This window comes from Danio rerio, chromosome 6 (genome assembly GCF_052040795.2).
Source record: "Danio rerio strain M-AB ecotype USA chromosome 6, GRCz13ab, whole genome shotgun sequence".
In the NCBI taxonomy this organism is placed as follows: domain Eukaryota; kingdom Metazoa; phylum Chordata; class Actinopteri; order Cypriniformes; family Danionidae; genus Danio; species Danio rerio.
Window position 1 is genome coordinate 12,383,161 of NC_141026.1, and position 23,932 is coordinate 12,407,092.

The 23,932-nt window shown below is 36.1% G+C and overlaps 2 protein-coding genes across 10 annotated transcripts in view; one reads left to right on the plus strand and one right to left on the minus strand.

Annotated features, from left to right (window-relative positions):
* Window positions 1-17,538, plus strand: part of col5a2b (collagen, type V, alpha 2b) — a 59,493-nt gene extending 41,955 nt beyond the window's left edge. For all 3 annotated transcript variants that reach the window (XM_087256704.1, XM_087256706.1, XM_087256705.1), the window contains 16 exons: window positions 63-170; window positions 839-892; window positions 999-1,052; window positions 1,192-1,353; window positions 2,695-2,802; window positions 2,971-3,078; window positions 3,168-3,221; window positions 3,321-3,428; window positions 4,351-4,404; window positions 5,458-5,565; window positions 5,643-5,696; window positions 5,800-5,907; window positions 7,756-8,080; window positions 9,879-10,066; window positions 13,314-13,556; window positions 16,714-17,538. In XM_087256704.1, the coding sequence (XP_087112830.1) occupies window positions 63-170; window positions 839-892; window positions 999-1,052; window positions 1,192-1,353; window positions 2,695-2,802; window positions 2,971-3,078; window positions 3,168-3,221; window positions 3,321-3,428; window positions 4,351-4,404; window positions 5,458-5,565; window positions 5,643-5,696; window positions 5,800-5,907; window positions 7,756-8,080; window positions 9,879-10,066; window positions 13,314-13,556; window positions 16,714-16,860 (1,983 nt within the window). In that variant the 3' untranslated portion in view covers window positions 16,861-17,538. The remainder of the gene's footprint in view (window positions 1-62; window positions 171-838; window positions 893-998; window positions 1,053-1,191; window positions 1,354-2,694; window positions 2,803-2,970; window positions 3,079-3,167; window positions 3,222-3,320; window positions 3,429-4,350; window positions 4,405-5,457; window positions 5,566-5,642; window positions 5,697-5,799; window positions 5,908-7,755; window positions 8,081-9,878; window positions 10,067-13,313; window positions 13,557-16,713) is intronic.
* A 52-nt stretch (window positions 17,539-17,590) lies between these two features.
* Window positions 17,591-23,932, minus strand: part of gulp1b (GULP PTB domain containing engulfment adaptor 1b) — a 120,478-nt gene continuing 114,136 nt past the window's right edge. For 2 of the 7 annotated variants that reach the window (XR_015493282.1, XR_015493281.1), the window contains 2 exons: window positions 23,107-23,881; window positions 20,719-22,643 (listed from right to left, as the gene is read on the minus strand). Coding sequence is in view for 5 of the 7 variants with exons in the window: in XM_087256820.1 (XP_087112946.1) it covers window positions 23,717-23,881 (165 nt within the window). In the remaining 2 variants the exon portion in view is untranslated. Of the gene's footprint in view, window positions 23,882-23,932 lie in introns of all 7 variants that reach the window. The other 5 variants (XM_087256821.1, XM_087256819.1, XM_087256820.1 and 2 more) reach the window with 4 other exon arrangements.

Below are 23,932 nucleotides of genomic sequence, written 5' to 3' on the forward strand. Positions count from 1 at the left end.
TATTATTATTATTTTTTAACATAATGTGGTATAAGTTGTAAATGTGGTCTTTTTTGTGTAAGGGTCCTGATGGTCAGCCTGGAGTTAAAGGTGAAACTGGAGAGGAAGGTGCAAAGGGAGAAGGAGGTTCTCCAGGGCCTCAGGGAATGGCAGGGAAACCTGGGCCACAGGTGAGAAACAGGAGTGATAGATAATCACAGACATGATAGGTCATTAAATGTGAAAGTTTAAAAAGTAAAAAAAAAACAAATACCTGTTTGTGTCAAAGAACCCCTCAAAAATTGAAACAATTAAATATAAAAATTTAATGAAATTATTATAATAATTGATAATAATGAAAGTTTATTGAGCATCAAATCAGTTTATTAAAATGATCACTGAAGACTGACAATGTTGAAAATTCAGCTTTGCCATCAACGAGAAGAATACACACAAGACATGCTAATTATACAAAGGAACTATTAGTAACTGGTCTAAGAATTAAGTGCTCAAGAAAGGAGGGGGGAGTGTTTTTTAGAAAGAGAAGAGTGTTTCTCGAAGTGGTTTGTCAAGCCCACTCACCTGTGTTAAGCACACTTTATAAATGCATAGCGTTTTCATATTTTGTAATAGATATGAAGTGATTCAAACAATGTGTTTGGTGCAAATGTGCAAAAACTGGTGCACGTGTCAGAAAACTATCAAAGAGATGAAATAATGTGTTTTCTACAGGTGGTTTATCAAACCCACCCACTTGCAAGTCATGCTGCTAGACAAATATTTAAAAATCTTACCAATCCCCAACTTTAAAAGTAAATATTTGCAAATATAAGACATATGAACATAATTCTTCTTTTAGGGAGTGGTGGGAATCACAGGCCTCAAAGGTGGCAGAGGAACTCAAGGAGCAGCTGTAAGTCACAAAAATCACAGGCTGTCATACACAGAAATGCTTCATTACTTGCTGAATCATCTTGCTTTTTGTCTTCTCTCTTTTTCTGAATCCATTTTGCTAAAAGGGTCCCAGTGGTTTTCCAGGATTCGCAGGAGGTGTCGGCCCAGCAGGATCTGCTGTGAGTGATTTTTGTTGTACAGATTCAACACACAAACTACATTTAATAGCTGGTCCCTAAAATAGTCCTTTAAAGTACTTTCCCTTAAAATAGGAAAAAATGCTGAATGGACTTTTTACCTGCTTATATTTCATTTAAGGGTCCAGTTGGTGAGCCTGGTCCTATTGGAGCTCCAGGTAAAGAGGGCCCATCTGGGATTCCAGGAGAACCTGGAGGTCCAGGCCGCCAAGGGGAGCTTGGAAACCCAGGGCCTGCCGGTGGCCCTGGAGACAAAGGTGAACCGGGAGAGGACGGACTGCCGGTATGTGATTCCTTATAAGTTATCACTCAGTGTTAATACAGTACTTTTTCAGGGTTATTCTTGTGCTGAATGATAATAATTCAGAAAAAATAAACTGTTTAACCAGCCTGAAGTATTTTACGTTTTGACGGTTTAGTGGCTAATTTAGTGGCTAAAAAGGAGGCGTGGCACCCAACCCCACCCCTAACCCCAATTATCATTGGGTGATGAGCAAATATTACTAAATTGTACGAATTAGATCGTACGAATTTATAAAAATTAGCCACTAAATCAAAAAGTTACGAATTGCTGTGAGATTGTGTTGGTATGACCCATGTTTAACACCATAATCTCATAAAAGCCAACACAGGAGTGTACAAATCTGCATTTTTTACAGACTGTGTGTAAACAAAAGAAAAAATAAGCAGTAGGTCATTTGCTTAAGATTGCACATGACAAATGCTGTCCAATATATCATTGTGCTACTTAAAGCTACACAATAATAATAATCTAACATGGTAATTCTAATTGATATGTTTAAATAATGACATTTCAGATTAATTAAAACAAGTGGAGTAAATTCTTTCCGTTCTACCATGCACCACTTTTTGTTATTTACGTTCTTCATCCTACACTAACTATCATACCATAAGATGGGTTAAGACATGTTTTCCAATGGCATGTAATAATGGTGTAAATACTATTACATTAACTACACTCCAAAAAATTATGTTTATTTATTGGCATCGATGGTTCAGTGAAGAACCTTTAACATCCATGGAAACTTAATTTCTCAAAAGGGTAAAATTTTTTGTTTTCTTTAGATTACAGTAAAGTGTAAAAGGCTTTTCACAATGAGAAAAACTCTTTAGTGAAAGGTTCTTTGTGGAACACAGCATTTTTACTCTTGGGTTATGATGACTTATGACCACATTATGATTTATTATGATGAAATTCACAATTTCAGTCACTATGTGATAACAGGTAAAATGATGGAATACCAAGTTAAAATTCAGAATGAAATGTATGAGATAAAAAGTTTAGATTATGACTTTAAAAGTCAGAGTTATGAGATAAAAAGCAAAATCTTACATAGGTAAAATTTCGAATTTAAAAGTTGAAATCCCATTTAAAGTTATAATTTCGACCTAGTATTCAATTTCATGGCTTATTTTTTATTGTATGGAAGAAATGGGGTCTTTAAAAAATCCTGATAGTAGTTTGTCAATCCCAAAAATGTTGGAATATAATAGTATATTGTGTTCAGTATTACAAATTTTAACGAATCTTATATTTAGATAAAGTCTAAAGAAATCACCTTGATTCTGTATGTCAAAACTCTTTTTCTTCTTTACTTTTAAGGGTCCAGATGGACCTCCAGGTCCCGGTGGAACTCCAGGACAGAGAGGACTTGTGGGTCTTCCTGGAATGAGAGGAGAGCGGGGAATGGCTGGCCTTCCTGGACCTGCGGTAGGTCACAATTTTTACCTTCTTGCCATATGAATGACTATATTGACATATGTCATTTTAGAATTGCATTTACCAGCCCAGTTGGTTAGCTGTACAATTGGTAAAGGATGAGAATGCTACAATACAACTTCTTTGATACCACATCTACTACCTGTTTGGATTTTCAAGGGTCCACCAGGAAAAGCTGGTACTCAAGGTCCCCATGGAACCAAAGGCGGTGCTGGACCCATTGGTTTGCCAGGAGCAGCTGGACCCCGAGGAGATGCTGGTGCAGAGGTATGAGATGCTGGTTTGAAAAACACACAGTTAAGATGACTGGATACATATAAGCACCCATTACATGATTTAATTATTTTTTTAATAAGGGTTTGCCTGGAGCTGAAGGAGTTCAAGGAGCCGATGGGATCATTGGAGTCCGAGTACGGACACGTACCTCACTTGACATAAATAAAGTTGTTAAAATATTATTTTTTAAAAGCAAGGCCAAGTTCAAATGATGTGTAATAATTTGCTCTCAGGGTGACAGAGGAGACTCAGGACCAGAGGGTCTCGCAGGTGGCCAGGGAGCTTCAGGATCCCAAGGGCCTGTCGGAACCCCTGGAGGTCCAGGACAGAGAGGACATCAGGTTTGTTTATGTATCCATTGCTGACATGTCGAAGTAAATTTGTGTCTGATACAATCAGTAGATTGGCAAGAAGAAATCATTTCTCTCTGTAATTTATAAAAACTTATTTATATTATAGTCCAATGGTTCTCAAACTGTGGTACGCGTACTAGTAGTTGTATGTGAGCTTTCTTCCAGTGGTACGCGGATGAATACTGAATGGTAAAAGAAAAAAATTAATACAGTTTTAAGCCTTTGACATGAATGATTACACTGTGATCAGCACCAGCTGACCGATGTGCTCACATCAGTATACTTTAGTTCATCGCGTTATCAGATGCTAAGAATAGGAGCTAGAATATAGCTTAATTTAAGTTGGTATCTGTGTTGGGTTTAACACAAACTCTTCGGTCTACTTAAGATGAGATCTCAAATCACGGAAAAGCCGCACATATGAATGTATAAATCACGTATGAATTGATAAAGCAGTCTATTTAAGCATATAATCGCTTACTTTGCTGACACACGTACTGTAAAGGGCATGCTGTAAGCAGATCTAATTTCTAGTTTAAATATGTAGTGAATGTGTAGATTAAGATTGCAAAGATATACAAATATGTCATGTGTACATGCAACATTTTTCAAAAAATTTTCAAAAATGGTTTATATGAATATGATGATATATACTGTAGCCTATATTTATGAGATCCAAGCAACATTTCCAGGTTTTGACGACAATCTTACTATTTGTTAATATTTTACATTACAACAGTACAGCAGTTTTCTTTTTACTTAAAGAACAGTGCAGTGTTAATGTTCAAACTCTTTCTAATGTTTAAAGTGGCTGACAATAACAAATATTCTATGTAATTCTATATAATAAATATTATTCTTTAAATGCTCATTTAATTGAATTTATTCAGTTTTTTATTTGTTTTTACAGGGTGCAAGAGGTCCACCTGGTGCTGATGGTGCAGCAGGAATCAGAGGGAAAAAAGTATGTCTGAATATTTACATATTGGTGCAAACAACTAAAACCAAAGCTAAAAAAGCTGAAAAATTTAAATAAATAATAGAATACATACTCTAGGTGACAATAAAAAAGAAATCACTTTATGTAGTTTTAACATTGCAATTGTCATGTTATTCATTTTTTTATTTAATATAATTTTACTAGTTTTATAATTTCATATTACTCCACATTTATGTTCACATGAATAAATACTAAATTTTAATCATAGCACCGTTATTATTGTTTCAAGAGTTCACACTTAGCCGATGATTGGTTAAAAACTTGCTGTCCCGGGAGAGAAAAAGAGCTCAAAAAAAGCTCAAAAGAGCTCAAAAGAGATTGAACTTGGGTAGATCTCAAGAACTCCCCTACTTAGTATGTGTGACTAATGACGAATTGCTTTTAAGGGAAAAATACTATTGGCTAGGAAATTGACTATGGTCCCAATTTGGTTTAGTCAATTTACTTATGATGCATGTCTTTGGACGGTGGGAGAAAACTGGGGAAACCCACGCGCCACGGGGAGAACACGCAAACTATTGAGCATGTCTGGGGTAAGATGAAGGAGGAGGCATTGAAGATGAATCCAAAGAATCTTTGGGAGTCCTTCAAGAACACTTCCGTTGCCATTTCAGATGACCTTATTAATAAGTTATTTGAGTCATTGCAGAGATGTATGGATGCAGTCGTCCAAGCTCATGGGAGTCACACACAATATTCATTCTTTTTTTCCCACTGCACCATGACTTCATATTCTATAATGTACATTATTTCTGTTCAGTGACATGACTTTTGTCCAAGCAAAGTCAGATTTTACTGTCCTAATTAAATAATTAAAAATCAAGGCATGTCCATTTTTCATTTTGGTAAAATAAGCGTAATCTAGAGGCGTTTGCCTTTCATATAAGCCACTTCTGATATCAAATGATCAACTACAAGTCAAGTTATTTGCTGTTCATAAAACCTAGATAGGCAACAAGACTTGTCAGGTAGTGTACAACTTGTCATTCAAGCAAAATGTCTTCTGATTAAACTTAGGGACCGCAAGGACCAATGGGAGACAAAGGTGAAAAAGGAGAAGCGGGTGATAGAGGTCAGAAGGGCCACCGTGGCTTCACTGGACTTAGTGGACTTCCTGGAGCAGCAGTACGTATAATTGAAAATATGTCCCCTGCTTCAAAATACAATATCCATCTTCTGATCTGTCAGTCATTTCCTCGCAGGGAGCTCCAGGCGATGATGGTGCTATTGGAATTATTGGACCGAGTGGGCAAAGAGTGAGTGAAAGATTCAAAACATCACTCAACTTTGATTTCTCAAAGCACCAGAAGAACAGACGAATGTCGAACAGAATTTAATGTTGCAAAATTTTATTGATAGGGACCCCCAGGCCCTGCTGGACCACCAGGAAAAGAAGGAGATATTGGTCCACCCGGAGCATTGGGGCCTCCTGGGTCTCGAGGGGCCTCTGGAGATTTCGGACCAGCGGTGAGAAAAGAGATCATATGTATAAAGGATTTTTTATATACAATTGAAGTCAAAATGATTAGCCCCCATGTAAATTTCGGTTTTCTTTTTCAAATATTTTATAAATTATGTTTAAGAGCAAGGAATATTTTTATACATTATTGATAATAATATTTTTCCTCTGGAGAAAGTCTTATTTGCTTTATTTTGGCTAGAATAAAAGCAGTTTTATTTTTAAAAAACATTTTAAGGTCAATGTTATTACACCCTTTTAGCTCTATTTTTTTCAGTTGTCTACAGAACAAACCATCATTATACAATAACTTGCCTAATTACTCTAACCTGCCTAATTAATCTAGTTAAGCCTTTAAATGTCACTTTAAGCTGAATTCTAGCATCTTGAATAATATTTAGTAAAATATGTACTGTACTGAATGAGTTACAATACTAATTTTACAAAATTCTGTGCAGAAATTACTAAGAAAATGTCTGCAGTTTCTGTCTGGCCCAGCAACAACTTAAAAAAGCCCAAAACCCACTCAATTCCAGCTAGGACCAACAAATGTTCAAGGACTGGTTTAAGCTTTTTTATGTCTATAGAAAGATCCCATCTATTATTATACTAATGCTGTCACACATTATTCTAGTATTGTTGGTCAATTAAAAAATAACTTACTACAGATGTTGTATTATGTTTAGTGTGTTGCTAAAATGCTAATCACTGAAATAAAGTAATAATGCAATTATTTATTTTTCTGTTATTTTGGACTTCCCTGTTATACAATTGAAGTCAGAATTATTAGCCCTTCTGAATTATATGTTTTTCCTCTGGGCAAAGTATTATTTCTTTTAGTTTGCCTTGAATAAAAGCAGTTTTAAAATAATAATAATAATAATAATAATAATAATAATAATAATAATAATAATAATAATAAATAAATAAATAAATTTGTTTTTAGAATTAAGTTGTTATAATTAATAGGTTTAAAATGCGTTAAAAAGAATCTCTGCTAAACTGCACTTGGAAGAAGAATCAAAATGTTGTCTTCAACTGTATGTACTGTATAGACATAATTCCTGATCCACAGAATATTGAATATTATGTGAAACTGAAGGGAGGCAGGTATGTTTCACATTTAGTTTTGATAACTATACATAAATACAGTGTTCAGCTTAATTGAGTACACCCCATTTTGATATTGTATATTTTAATCTATCTCAGTGTATAACGGGTATTGTATTTAGGTGCATTTATACAAAACAGATTTATTAAACAGATATATTTATTAAAATAATATTTTAGTCACCAAACATAGTTAGAAATTGTAGGACAATACCATTAAATTCAAGCAAAATATTGCCCAAAACAATGTCTTTTAAAATTTGTACTTAATATTTTTCTATAACATACCTGTATAAATTTGGATGTACTAGTTTTTGGATGTACTAGTTTTTGGATGTACTAGTTTTTGGACCGGCTTCAGTACTGACTAAACTAATGTGTATGCACAAATATAGTATTGTAAAGCTTCCTATTAAAATTTGAATTTAAAAGAGAGATTTGTGAGGGCTGTACTTATATGTGCTGAGCACTGTATATTTACATATACATGCAGTGGAGATAGTCAAGTACTGTATATACACACGTTGCCTGCATGCTATTAATTGTGAAAAGCCTACTGTCTCAGATGCAGCAGAAAATCAAGTTTCTTTTGCCAGATGCCAATTTTGCATCCCTAATGATTTATAATCAGACATGTTTTGTACTTCATGATTCATAATCATGATTAATTACCAGATGCTGCTAATGTGATTAGACGTGTAAACACTTGTATTCAGCATAAACAGTATTCGCCCATTTGTCTGCAGGGACCCACTGGAGAACCTGGCCCACCTGGACCTCCAGGTGCTCCTGGCCCCCCTATAGCTGCTGTTGATGACCTGTTTGGGACAAACTTTGACCTTGATGTGGAATCAGAGCCAGAGGAGCCTCCACCACCACCGCCAGAGTTCAACGAGGATGAAGCTAGACCCAATAATGGATCTGAGGCAGTTCGGGTCGACAGTGGGCTTCACCTGTCTCTGAAGAGCCTGGGGAGTCAGCTGGACAGCATGCGCAGTCCTGATGGCACGCGCCAATATCCTGCCCGCACATGCCAGGACCTGAAAAAGTGCTATCCTCTGAAGAAGAGCGGTGAGTTGAACAGAAGTTCTGGATTTCTGAAGCCAGGCTTATTCTGCTAAATTTTTTAAAGGTGCCATAGAATGAAAATCTGGATATGTGTAGGGATAATTAAATAATACAAGTTCTGCACATGGAAATAACATACAGTGAGCCTCAAACATCATTGTATGCTTGTTCTCATGTAAATTAATGTAAAATCTAGTAAAAAAAATGGATCATTAATATGTAAGGGTCAGTGTATCTTTTTCAAAGACACAGGATTGTTATCATGATGTTTGTGCAGCATGCCTCCATTCAGATAAAATAAATTTTTACCTTCTATTTTAAAATACTATGACTTATTGAAATGTGCGTAAAGAACAACTGTATTAATGCCTCCCTCACTTGAAGTGATTCGTAGTAAAACTTCGGGAAGTGGAAATATTATGGGTTTAACAATATAAAAACTTTCTTTTCAAAAAAATGTTTGGTAAAGCAACCTGATGCTTGCATGTAATGTCAAAATAAAGGTTGTTTCATTTAAAATATGTTAACAAAAAATAAATATTTAGCTTATAAGTGGCCCTTATATGAGAAATATATTGTCTTAATGCGCTTAACAAACTAAATTAATTATGTAGGCTAATGGATGTCTGTGCGTACAACACATTCCCTTATCCACAATAGAGAGAAAGTGAAAGTAAAGGCCGAATGGAGGAGGCTTGTTCTTTATACTCTAGCTGCAGATGCTGTTTAACTTCTTTCTTAATAGTGAAGCATTTCGTTTTTCCACTTACAAAGTCCACCATGTAAATAGCAAATCGCAATGTCGTGACACAACTGACTCTAAAAGGGAATAATAGATAGGACTCTGATTGGTTTATTCTCAAAACACACCCAGAACTCATAAAGAGAATAAGCTCGATGTTAGACCATGCGCTGTGGCGCAGAGCGTACTTGTCCTTAAAGCAAAAGTGGATTCGGACACACCCTAAATGCTTTTGCGCCCTGCGCTTCAGACTTTGCGCCTAGATGATTAAAATTGAGCTCATAGTGTGAATATTACCTGAGAAGCAAAGCAAAAACCAACACAATCTCATGGCAATTCATAACTTTTTTATTTAGTGGTTAATTCGTATGAGTTTGTATGATCTAATTCATACAATTTACTACAATTTGCTCATCCCCCAATGACGGTTGGGTTTAGCGGTGGGGTTAGGTGTCACGCCTACTTTTTAAAATCGTACATATTCATACGACTAAATTCGTATGAATTAGCCACAAAACTGACAAAACGAAAAAGTTTTCTTGTGAGATCAGGCTGGCGGAAACATAAAATAGCAATACGTCTGTTTAGAATTTTATTAGCATTTCTTTGTGCACTGTCAGATTTGTTTTTACAAATATAATAAAGTATATAATCAAATAAAATCAAATAAGTGTCAAGAAAAACAAAATCTATGGACAGAACATAGCGGAATTTTTTACATTTTGAAGATCTACTGGAATATAAAGTGGGATCCAAAGGAAAAACAAGAATTGAAATATTTTACTTTAGCAGACACTTTTGTCCAAAGCAACTTAATTGAAGAGGCAATACACACAATATGTGCTAGTTATGAGGAACTGTTTGTGCTCAGAGAATTAAGTGGGCGAGAATTAGGAGGGCGGAGTGTTTTTTTGAGAGTAGAGTTTTTCTACATGTGGTTTGTCAAGCCCACTCACACTTCTTTTTAGCGTGGAATGCAATAATACATAGTATAAACGCTTTTAATACACTAACATATATGCAAGAAACATGCTGAGCTTTTTTCCCAATGTATTACAGGTGATTATTGGATAGACCCGAATGAGGGCAGCACGAGAGACGCCATCCAGGTGTACTGTAACATGGAAATGGGGGAGACCTGCATCCCTGCCAACCCTGCCAGTGTCCCACGCAAGAATTGGTGGACGTCTCAGTCCAGCAACCAAAAACCCGTCTGGTTCGGAGCAACTATGAACCGAGGAACCAAGGTAAATATGATCACAGTGGCAATCATTTCAATAAAAAAAGGCTAATTAATTATGTGACACTAATAGCATGTCTCACAGTATACACACTCCAATCTACAGTGAAAAGTAACTAGCCAATATATATATATATATATATATATATATATATATATATATTTTGTATTATTATTTTTTTTTATTGTAGGAAAAAAACACTTGAAATTTAACATGAAAATACACTTTTATATTTTACATTTTAACCCCCCCCTCCGCCTCCCCAAAGCATCCAGATTCAGTTTAGCAGGTAGATGTATTATTATACATGGGCTAAGGCAAACAAAAACATATACTTTATTCTACAAATAAAAATACACATATACATATATCAATCAATAGTGTGAGAGGTATTTGCTTGTGCCGTTGTATAGTTATGTTCCAAAAATTGTTTAAACAGATCCCAAATTTTATGGTACTCCTTTAATCTGCCCTTTATACTGTAGGTTATTCTTTCCAGTGCAATGTAATGTGTCAAATCTTTTAGCCAGTGATCAATCGATGGACTTTCTGTGTTCTTCCTATAGAGTGCTATCACACGCCTTGCAATAACAAGACACATATCAATCATTTTAGTTTTATAACCTGATAATGACAAACCTACAGGAAATAAACCCAAAGCACATATTTCAGGAGTAACTGGAATTGGTTTTAAAATAATTGACGAGATTAATGTTATCACATTTTGCCAGAAATTCTTTATCAACTCACATTCCCAGATACAATGAAAGAATGTTCCTTAATGTTTTTGGCATTTGAAACATATATCTGGGATGTTTGGGTTAAACTTGTTTAGTTTTTCAGGTGTGATATAGGTGCGCATTACCCATTTATATTGGATCATTTTAAATCTAGTATTAATTGACAAGGTCTGGGCTTTAACACATATTTGGCTCCATTCTAAATCTGTCAGGTCATATTGTAAATCTGTACACTAAGAATCTTTCTTAGATTGTAATGTTTCTTTGGAGCCATTGACTAATTTGCTATAAAACAAGGAGATATAATTTGTCATAGGATTTTGATAAAACATTATTTTTTCTAATTCAGTTTGTAGAGGTCTAGCTAGTGAATAGTTTTGCTTGACATTAATATAGCTGCGAATTTGTAAGTATTTAAAAAAATACGTCATTGGGATTTCAAATTTTTAACTAGCCAATATTTAATGCTTAAATAACTTGTACTGTCACTGGATTCAAAATGAAAACTGTCTCTAAATAGATGACAGTTAATAAGATTTCATATTGTATTAACAGTAGGATTGTGTGCTGATTGAGATGGTATTGATCTGTCGGTTTTAGGTAGTATCATTTTAAGCAGTGTTGGGGAAAGTTCATTTTAAAAGTAATGCGTGGCAAAATTGAGCTACTCCCCAAAAAAGTAACTAGTTGTGCTACTTAGTTTCTTTTTATGGTAAGTAATACAGTAAATTTCTTTTGAGTAGGGCCAGACGGAATCAGCGGACGTTTTTTGCTATTTCTGCTGAGAATTTTGGTAAAAGTCTGCGGATTTCTGCGGAATTATTTTGGGAGTATCATAACTAAAACCTTAATATATGAAACAAAAAATAATATCTTTTAAACTTTTAATTAATGTTTAAAATGCAAATCCATTTAGATTTACTTTATTTGGTAAACAAAGCAAGCTTGTCATATAATATATCTAGTAAAAGACTACTTTACTACTTTACTTTACAAACTGCATTGTACATAAATCAGATGAACATTTTAACACTAGTCAATAATATTACTGAAATTAAGTAAAAAACTGAATAGATATACACACATTTACTCATGTAAATAAACAGAATTAATTATGACGGACACTACGGACAATTTAATTTATTCAGTTCACCTATAGCGTATGTCTTTGGACTGTGGAGGAAACTGGAGCACCGCTGTTTAAAACATATACGCTGGATAAGTTGGCGGTTCATTCTGCTCTGGCGACCACTGATTAATAAACAAAGCAGAAAAGAAAAGTAATGAATGTGTACTATGTTATATTATATTATATTATATTATAATATATTATATTATATAATTTCCCAAAGATGGGTTGCGGCTGGAAGGGCATCCGCTGTGAAAAAACTTGCTGAAAACTTCATTCCGCTGTGGCGACCCCGGATTAATAAAGGGACTAAGACGACAAGAAAATGAATGAATGAATAAATGAATATTATATAAGTCCAGGGACTGCAAATGCCAAATAGCCTCCATGCTGTTTTATGTGCATTGTCCTTGTCAAGTCAAATCACATCAAATAAAATAATAAAAATACTCAATACAATACCAATGGAAGACCGATTTAGCCACTAAATGAAAAATAATAAAGCTTACAAAATATCAGTCTAAGGCACTCGAAAAAAAGTAACAAAGGCTAAAAAAAAGCCTTTTAATCATGTTGGGCGAGGCATTGGCGCAGTAGGTAGTGCTGTCGCCTCACAGCAAGAAGGTCGCTGGGTTGCTGGTTCGAGCCTCCACTCAGTTGGCGTTTCTGTGTGGAGTTTGCATGTTCTCCCTGCATTCGCGTGGGTTTCCTCCGGGTGCTTTGGTTTCCCCCACAGTCCAAAGACATGCGGTACAGTGAATTAGGTAGGCTTGGTCCGTAGTGTATGAGTGTGTGTGTGTGGATGTTTCCCAGAGATAGGTTGCGGCTGGAAGGGCATCCGCTGCGTAAAAACTTGCTGGATAAGTTGGCGGTTCATTCTGCTGTGGCGACCCTGGATTAATAAAGGGACTAAGCCAACAAGAAAATAAATGAATGAATGAATAATCATGTTAATAAAGTATTTGTTTTTACTTTCACCTACTTTTCGAGTGCCTTGGACTGATGATTTTTTGTATATGAGTCTCTTATCCAAAGAGCACTGACAATTATTACCCCTGAAGCACTTTTTGTTTGATTCTGGATTTTTTCTTTCACAATTGTGAGGTGAACATGCAAAATTGCAAGTTATAAAGTCAGAAATGCAAGATACAAATCCATAATTCTGAGACAAACAAGTCAGAATTTTGAGATGAATTTCTCAAAAACCTTTTAATTTTTCATCTAGTGGTAATAAAATAAATGTTAATACAATTCCTGTGTCAATAGTAAAGGGATTAGATACAAAAGACAATATTTAGCTCTGTATTTTAAACCAATTTCTAAAGCCTAGTTAACCCCCCCACCACCACCCACCCTTTGTGTTTCTTTTATCATTCCTCTTTAGTTCACCTATGGAAACAAAGAGGCATCAGCTAATGCAGTCTCAGTCCAGTTGAGATTCCTCCGCCTGCTGTCAAAAGAAGCATCACAGAGCGTCACCTACCACTGCAAAAACACTGTGGCCTATAAAGATGAGAAGAACAGCAATCTAAAGAAGGCTTTAATCCTGAAGGCTTCTGATGGACAGGACATCAAAGCATACAGCAGCAATCGTCTGAAGTACACCGTCACCGCCGACGGCTGCTCAGTAAGTTCACTTTTTATTGTTTTTTTCACATTTATTAATTATTGGCATCTATATTTGCCAATTAAAAGCTAATCATACATTTAATTGCCACTATGACACTATGTTGAAACTGTTTAAGAAGGTACTATTATTTTAATTATTGTTATGGTATTTTAATATCACCATGTGTATGCTGACCTTTATTTGACTAAATATATAGCACAAACAATAAACTTCTGAAATGAAAATAGCAATCATAAAATAACAATACTCTATTTCTAAACTATTAAATACAGCTTTGGTAAGCATAAGATGTGTCTTTTAAAACATTTTATTATTATAGCCTTTTGACAGGAAGTGTACATGTACACTAATAAATACAACTTCTTTCAAAGATTTAAAAGAGAGTTGAAAACAATAAGATTCTGAAAAAATCTAGCCTTGAACATTACAAATACTAAATATCTAAAGTAATGTATACCATCACAATAGCAATAATTAAATTTTTATATGACTCAAGTATGTGTATCACTGTCTAAATTCTCAATGGTGGCTTATCCAGCCCAGGCTCATTGGAAATGCATTTCTCAGCCAATATTTTGTGAAACGTAAAGTATGTTGCTCCGGGAACATTCCATTGCATGTTTCAGATGGCAAATTCACTAGAGGGCGCTGTCAACATCTGTGTGAATTTAATATACATGGGATAGGGATGTCACAGAAAGCAAGCTTGTTGTACAAATCAACTAGAGCAGCGAACACGTGACCTAAACCCAAACCATTCAAATGCAATGAAAAAGGGCAGAGTTTTACTTTGATTTTGCATTGCTTTTATCGCTGGAAGATATAGAGCGAGACAGATATATGGCAAATGTATTCGATTTCAAATCATGCACATTGGCAAGTTGTTTAGTGGTGTTTATTTTGTGTTGGGCAAAGAACTGCATGAACAGGATATTTTATTCATCAATAATATCTCCCTGTAAATATCATTATTTTGAAAAGGAACAAAAGCTCCTTTTACTATTCTGCAGTCACCTAGAAACTGCAGTTAAACATGTTTTTGCAGTTTCACTCAAATGTAGGCTTAAGAACGTCAACAAAGTGACCCTGTGTTGGGTTTACCTGCTAAAGTTATCTCATCTGATTGAATTGACTTGTGGACAGTTTGCTGTTGTAAATTGCTGAATGTTCCTTATGCTGGGTTTACACCAGAGGCCCCGTTTATACTAATTTGTTTGTTTTAAAAGCATAAGTTTTGGTACAATTACGCCATCCGTCCGCACTACACCGGAGTGTTCGAGCGCTGCACTGCTGCTTCAGCGATGCTCACGCCTCGTGATAACGCACTGCTGCTGTGTGCGGTATAAAAGCTCTAATCTGTTAACATAAACGCCAAAAGAACACAAGCTGCTCACGCTCTGCTTACGCACTGCTTACACTAGAGGTGTGAAACAGGCTTGAGTCTGGTGTGAACAGAGCATAAGGTTAGTTAGTCCCAATGTCCCTTTAAGGCAAGTCGTTTCACTTGGCGGCCATCTTTTTAAAATTTTTTTCCCCCAACTTTATTTATAGAAATTTTCAAAAATTTACAAATATCACACATTTTAGAATATTATTGTACATTTTGACATAGAGAGAGAGAAGTAAACAAGGATCTAAATGATTATGACAATTATTAACCCCCAGATATATTTATATAAAAATAAATTAAAATTAAACGACAACAACAGAAGAAATAAAATAAAATGCCAACCAACCATAACAATTGTTTATACACCAAACTAAAAGCCTGGTCTTGATGTCACATGAGATGTCACACAGCAGAGAAAAATGTCAAAATTAACTATCATCCAGTATGCAGGGAGTATACATTTCCATATATTGAAGGAGAGAGCCCCACATTTTATAAAAGTTTTTAGAAGAACCCTTCAAACAGTGTCTGATTTGTTCCAGTTTTATGAAGAGAAAAATGTCATTAATCCACATGGAGTGAGTAGGTGGAGCAGCTGACTTCCAATGTAGTAAAATACGGCGTCTGGCCAGGAGGGACACGAAAGCCACAAAATCTGCTATGTATTGTGAGCAGTGAACTGACAAAGGAAGTGTACCAAACAGTGCTGTTGTAGATACACGTTTAATTGGTTGTCCAACTACTTGAGACATTAGCTGCGTCCCAAATGGCACACTATACACTATGCACTCATGCACTATGTACTTATGCACTTACACACTCAACAGGATAGTACATGTATGTAGTGGCGTCCCAAATGGCACACTAATGTTTTTTTACTAAGCGGAAATTCAAACCGTTTCCCTGATGACGTTTGACGGTTGCCAAATCAGTGAAATAAACGACCGAATTATCAAATATTACCTGCCTTGAGTGTTGCCGCATTCACCATCGGGAGGCGCTATAATCACTCTCGTAGAAGAATTTTGTTCTCACCATCCAAAATAAATAAAGTTCTTCAACATGTGCGTCCGATAGCTCCGCCTCTTCCGCTACGTAAGCAAACCTGCGGTCGTTGAGTGCGTGAAGTGTCCATCAATACACACTTTATTTTAGCGGCTGAATGAGTGCATCATCCGGGTAATTAAAGTGCACTTATTATTTTTATAGTTTTCAGTGTGAACACACTACTTACACTATTTATACTACAAAATGGCGTAGAATAGTGCATAAGTATGCGATTTGGGACGCAGCTAATGTCTCAAATATTTCTGGCGGCCATCTTTGAAATGCCTCTCGGGCAGTTTGTTAGGGCATTCTGTTTGAATATGGAAACATCAAATTCTCCAAAACTGCTTGACAAGTATACGATTAAATTTCATATCAGGAATTACCAATACAATTAAACAACGATATATTTACTTTCAATTATAAACCTTTAAATCACAGAATATCTGCAGAAAATCTTGTCTGGTCAGAGCCCCTCTCCTCATGTCAGTCCATAGTGACTGATGATTGGCTCCTGTACTAAAAGACAGGGCTTCATTCGCTATATTGACCGTTCCATTTTTCCCCATTTAAAACTATACGAGTGACACGTCTTGTGTATTCTATAGTCTTCATTAGTCCCCATGAATGATTTTCAACAAGTGCTTTCTTTGGGGCCAAAAAAGCTACAGTTGAACCACCAACCTCACTAATCTCTCTCTTTGCTCCTCCTTCCAGAAACCCAATGGCGAATGGGGTAAGACCGTTTTTGAGTACCGCACGCAAACACTTTCACGGCTGCCGATTGTGGACTTGGCTGCAGTTGACGTGGGTGGCCGAGATCAGGAGTTTGGTATTGATATCGGCCATGTGTGCTTCTCATGAAACCAAGGATGAAAGCATTGTTTGGACTTGAGCGCTCAGCCAACACAATATTTATTGTCGAAACAGCATCTGCGAGGGCCTTTCTGACCTTTATTTCATGATTATTCATGATTTCCACTAGCCTTGTGGTCTATGAGTCCATGAGAGACTGTATGGGCCCTTTAACTTGCACTTCGTACAGCAAGTGTTATTAAAATGTGCAAAAACATTGATTGAAATTATTCCAAGTCGTGTTTTACAACTCAAACTGCGCCTTGTCAGTCTAATTTGTATTTTATTTGAAGATGATCACCATTTTGCAGTTATTTTGAATGGATTTTGAAGGTCAAGTGAATGTGGATGAGAGAAATTGTTGTTGTTTTTGTGTTGTATTTAAGTGGGATCTTTAAGTTTACTTCTTAACTTTTTTTTAAATGTTAACAGCAAAGGGTTGGACAGATGATTCACTTATGCTTAATAATTAATGAGTACTCACACAAAAACCAATGCTGGTCTCATTAAAAGGCTCATTAGCCAACAATACACGACAAGCAAACTCTTTACCCAGCTTTTTACAGCAAAAGTCCTATTTGTACAATTAAGTGGAGAGGGAAACAATTGCTCGTATAGATTAAACATTTGAATTTCTTTTCAACAGATCTCCATTGATTTTTGCCATGAATAAATGTCTGAAAACAAGCTTTTGAGTGCTGTTTGATGCTGCCAAGAAAAGCGCACAGAGCTTTAACACTGCTGTCAGTTTTCATTTATTCATCAGAGAAAATAATAAACATTTAGCAGATATTAAAACACGCATTAATGAAAGTGAAAAGGATGTGATCTTCAGGAAATATAAATGAAAAGCCCCAGGAATTCCTACTGAACATACAGAATTAAAAACACACTCAACAGTGATTTTAAAGGCTAAATGAAAACTATAACCATGAATTCGATTAGTATAGTAACAGATTAGATGTATCTTTTAGTTTATGATTGCACCATTACAACATGAGCAATCACTAATAATCTAAGCATACACTACCTGACAAAAGTCTTGTCGCCTATTCAAGTTTTAGGAACAACAAATAACAACTTGACTTCTATTTGATCAGTTGGTATCAGAAGTGGCTTATATGAAAGGCAAAGGCCTTTAGATTACGCTCATTTCACCAAAATAAAATATGATTATGCCTTGATTTTTAATTATTTCATTAGGACAGTAAGGTCTGACTTTGCTTAGACAAAAGTCTTGTCACTTCCTCAAGGTTATTTGGATTCATCTTCAATGCCTCCTCCTTCATCCTCACCCAGACGTCTTAAATAATGTTCAAGTTTGGTGACTGGGCCAGCTAATCCTGGAGCACCTTGACCTTCTTTGCTTTCAGGAACTTTGATGTGAAGGCTGAAGTATTAGAAGGAGCGCTATCCTGCTCAAGAATTTGTCCTCTCCTGTGGTTTGTAATGTAATGGGCAGCACAAATGTCTTGATACCGCAGGCTGTTGATGATGTCACCCCCTACTGTTGATGACGCCCCCATACTGATTGTAACCCAAAAACATAATCTTTCTTTTTTCCCTGATTTCTGTAAGGTAAGAAGTCCATGCGGGTTCCAGTAGGTCTTCTGTAGTATCTGTGATGATTGGGATGCAGTTCTGCAGAAAAATCTGCCTTCTGCCAATTTTCCAAATGATCAACTTGGTCAAGTTATTACAACTGGAATCGACGACATGACTTTTGTCAGGTAGTGTAATCTTTTGACTGTGAATGAATTTGGTCCAACTTTTGTCAAATCCCTGGAAAAAGTTTAGTCAAACCACATTTAGAATCTTTCTCTCTTTTTTCTCTCTTTCTTTTTTTTTTTTTTTTTACAATTTCTGAAGTCAAAATACACAAATCATCAAATGCACATGTACAATCTCAAATGTTGATTTTATTATATAAAAATAGAAATGACCTCTATAAACCTTTATTAAGGCTCCTGCCACATTTCTTTAAAACTCAGTTCAAAATTAAATATTTCATGTGATTTATTTTGAGGGTTTCGTGGTCAAGAATCACAGCGTATACAAAAACATTTGTCTTTCAAAATCAGCATCGGCTGTCCACAGGCTCCAGGGAAAACACGGCCCCCTCTAGAGTCAGTCCCATTTGGAACCCCTCCTGCCGAAACAACACGAGAAAAAAAAGCCTAAGTTGTGAGCTCAAAATATGCCACGATCTTAAGGATGGTTTAAACCTCTTTTGCTGTTAATTTACTCCCCTCAAGCAATTCAAGATGTAGCTTCTTCTTCAATGAAACATTAAGATTTTTAAATGAAAATGTGGTGACAACATGCAAGTCAACAGTAATCATTAAGAATACCATGCAAAATAAAACCCTTATGTCACTGAGCTTTTAGGAAACTAATTATCAGCTTGTGTAAGAAACTACACATTATTTTTAACATTATTACCTTTAATTTACAGCTTTAGGCTTTTCTCTTCTGCAAACTCATTCTTACTGACAGTTCAGTTCTGGTTTAATGTAATTTAATGTATACACAATAATAATTGGGCGGTGTGGTAGCGCAGTGGGTAGCACGTTCGCCTTACAGCAAGAAGGTCGCCGGTTCAAGACTAGGCTGAGTCAGTTGGCATTTTTGTGTGGAGTTTGTATGTTCTCCCCGTGTTCGCATGGGTTTCCTTCGGGTGCTCCGGTTTACCTCAGTCCAAAGACATGCAGTAAAGGTGAATTGGGTATGCTAAAATTGACCGTAGTGTACGAGTGTGTGTGTGAATGGGTGTGTATGGATGTGGGTTGCAGCTGGAAGGGCATCCACTGCGTAAAAACATATGCTGGATAAGTTGGCGGTTCATTCCGCTGTGGCGACCCCAGATTAACAAAGGGACTAAGCCGAAAAGAAAATAAATGAATAAGGGAGAACATGCAATCTCCACACAGAAACGCCAACTGACCCAGCCAAGCTCGAACCAGCGACCTTCTTGCTGTGAGGCGACAGCACTACCTACTGCGCCACTGCCTCGCCCTGGTCATTTATAGTAAGTTAAAAATCTGATTGGTGAATCATGTGTTATGCCTAGTTCAGACTGCGTGATTTTAGCCCAGATTTTGGCTCGCCGACAGGTTTTGAGAAATCGCAGACAAATGCCTGAAATCACAGGCAAATCGCTGCTCGTGCACGTGAGTGACAATTACACAGTATGAACTATCAAAGACGCGATCTGAGAGAATTGCCGATGAGTCGTCGATGCCTGCGAGATATTTGGCATGCTGAATATCTGGATCTGTCGGTGATTCAAATTATGCCGTGTGAATTGAGTTTTGACTGAAAATAACATCATCGATCGCCTACAGCCAATGAGAGAGCGGTATTCACTTGTGTGTGCGTGTGACCGTGTGTGTATACCTGCTGCAGGCCAGCAGGAGGCTGGGGGAGTAGTTTAAAGCGCTCTTTTTTGGTTTATTTGGACCTGGAGGAAAAACTAATGGAGGTTTGACAGGACTTAATAGCAACCGTGTCTGTTTAAAGTTTCATACAGAAAGAAATTTATTATCAACGTTGAGGAGAAATGGCTAATTCCCTTTAAACCCACGTGAGCAAATATGTAAATTTTCTACCCCATTAAAGGCTTCTTTCTCATTATGTAGTTAATAACAAAAGATATACTACGTGTTTTTGGCTGTGAGACGTAGTTTGGACGAAGTTGTCGGCGATTCTTCCAATAGTAAAGTCATGCGATGTAAAATCCCCTGTTGCAGATCCATCTTGCAGTGTAAACAAAGCAGCGACGAAACGCTAGCCCAGATAGTCATGCAGTGTGAAAACATCTGTAACATGACTACTTTGAAAATCATGCAGGCTGATCTCAGCATTAGCTAATGTGGGACAGGCTGTGGGCAATCATAATCACATGCTCCACTCGAAATTAATTTATAAATAAACTTCACAAAGAGAATCAACTTATTCTTTTACATAAACAATGAAAAAAACTTGAACAGTTTAATGTTGTCCCTTCACTCAATTCTTGGTTCACTTCATTTTCAGATGTGCTTTCTTAGACACTCATAGTGATGATTGCAACTGACTTTATGAATTACCCAGGAACACAACTTCATCACAAAAACCTTTAATCAATATGAGTAAATTAACAAGATTTAAACATCCAACATCTAAAATAGGCAGGTTACGTCACCACAGACCTTACTTAATGAACAGAAAAATCACATTTTTAAAGCTCATAGGACAATCTTGATAAACACTGTAGCAAATTAGTGTTTGAGGTGACGGCTGCAGCACTCTCTCATCCAAAAACACAAGTTTTTAGTGTGTTTTCAGTTTTTCTGTATGCTTCAATTTGCAAAAGAATTGAATTGGGGATGAAATGAAACTGTGCTTGCAGCTGCACGCTACTCTATTTCAGTGTGTAAACAACAGGACAACAAGCATGCAACAACCAGAACCACATGGAATCTGCAACTGCACAATTAAACGCCTGTCAGGGACAGAAATTCTTGGAGCTCATTTTAAGGCTCAGGTTTAATAACCACTCTTAAAATAATGGTTACAAACAGTACCAGATTAGAGTTCTTCAGCTTGTTATGACAGCAGAACTTTTCAGTACTGTGTTTTTAGACTTGTTTGCATATCATTTTTAAGATTCAAAACATTTTAAAATAAAAATCTGTCATGGTTTGTTGACAATAGTTGTGTCCCAAAAGACACAATATGCACTTCCACACTCAATTGTTTGAAACACTAATGTTTTCTTTTTTTTTTTACAAACCGAAAATTCAAGCGGTTTCCAAGACAATGTTTAACAGTTGCTAAATTAGTTCTAGATATCACCAAACTGCTTGTCTTGACAGCAAGCAGATTTCCAAACACAAAAACATAATCATCAGTTTCTGTTGGAGAATTTTAATATCCCAAAAAAGTAATCAAATATCAGCTCCAAGCTGTGACCGTTGAGTGTGTGGTGTCCCTTTTTTATTTCTTTTTATCAGCTTAATAAGAACATCATCTGAGTTTTGAAAGAGCACTTCAAGAAACAAAATGTGATTTGTGAAATGCTGAGTCCAGTCTACTTCAAAATGAGCTCTGGTGTGGTTTGAATGACACTGTATGAATGCAACTCTAAAAAAAAAAAAAAAAACGACATTTAATGTCACAAGATTGTGCATAAAACTGTTCCTTAGGGTGAAAAAATATATATTGCATACTTCCAAACAAACTCTGTGATTTGATTGATTAATGTTATCAAAATAATCTGAGTTCATAAGATAAGATGCTACAAATGATACAAATGATGATCTACGCTGCACATATAAGTATTACATCCTCCTAAGACCCCGCCCATTAGCTTGTGTCCTCTGTAGAGAACATTGCGTTTTCATGAATTTTCTTTGAATTCTTTGAGCTACTCTGTCAAATCCTGTTGTACTGTTCAAAGGACATCCTGGGCTTTCTAGTGATATGTCATTTGATTGGCTGGCATGCTAGGAACCACTTCTTACACTGCATCCAAAATGGCCGACATACAAAAAAGCACATTTTATTGGAAGGAGAGAGGTATGTAAAATTTAGCTTTTTAAATGGTTTTTTACTATTATTTTTTATTACATACAGTATATATTGGTTTATTAAAGTGTCAGGAACAATACATTTAGCTTTCAAAGCTGTTAACTTGTTTGTGTTTCAAAATATCATCCTTTTTTAAATGTCCACAATAGTGGACACCAGGACCATCTGAATGTAATTAATGACTGCATGCTGTAGGAGGCAGAACTGAAGCAGAGAGGATTCTATATCCTAGGGGTTCCCAAACTTTTCAGCCCGCGACCCCCAAAATAACAATGCCAGTGACTCGCGACCCCCAATATCCTCTGAGGTGGTTATAAATACAGAAACCTTGCATGCAATGACGCAGACACACCAATTAAATTTGTGTCAGTGCTTTAAATGTGCCAGAAAGTATAACCTGATGGTATAAAATCAAAATGCATCTGACGCTATTGCTGCCTTTAATATAATGTAATTACCCCAGGGGTCGCAATTCAATAGAACTAGTAACTATAAGCTACTATAGTAACTATATAGTATATAGTAACTATAAACGACTATTTTTATTTTCAGTATAGTTATGGATAAAATATGTTAATTTTTATGGTTTAATAAAAATAAATAGATTTTTGGAAATCACCAGGCGACCCCCCTTCATTGCCCCGCGACCCCTCGGGGGGTCCCGACCCCCACTTTGAGAACCACTGCTATATCCGATAGTTGAGGGAGCCTCTGATTTAGAGTCTGACAATCAGACAATTATAGACAATTAGAGAATGACAATCAGTTTTAAATCGCTTTTATGTTAAATTAGTTTTGGATTCACTTCTTTTTTTAATTTTATTTTATTTGAGTTCGGCTCTCTTTCAGGCTAAACTGTTCCAGGAATTTCAATACAAAAGAAAAAAATTGGCTTTTGTTTTGTTTTTGTTACATTAATATTGGATTAATATCTCTTTACAGCCATATCCTGTACAGTTTTGTTGTCTGAGTGGTGGTCGTTTTTAACTAAAATGGTCCTGTGGTCCACTACAGTGGACATGCTGTAAAATTAAAAATAAAAACAAAATGTAAAAACTCTAAATTGTACATTTTTTTTTATAACCCATACAATGTAGGCATTCACAGAAAAAACAAAAGAAAAAAAGCAACAATTTCTTTGGGTCTCAGGAGGATAAAAGCAAATGCATTTTCTTTTGGAGATCACCCTAACGTAAAATCAGGATGATCTTTTTTCTAAACAGAACAGCGATTTACACATTACTGTGTGTACATAACCAACATTTTTAGAGTGTGTTTTAACATCTAGAATCATTCAAATGAATTTATCACGATAATCTGCAGATTCCATGTTGGTCCAACACAGAGAGACAAAATACAACTGAATGCTTGTAAACCTAAACATCTTAAAACCAAATCTAAACCCTAGAGAACAGACTGTGATGTGAATCACAAATGAACATACAAACCATCTCTGCCGCTGAGAGGTTGTGGGTGGCATTTAGAGTGAAAAGAGAGATGAAGATAATTG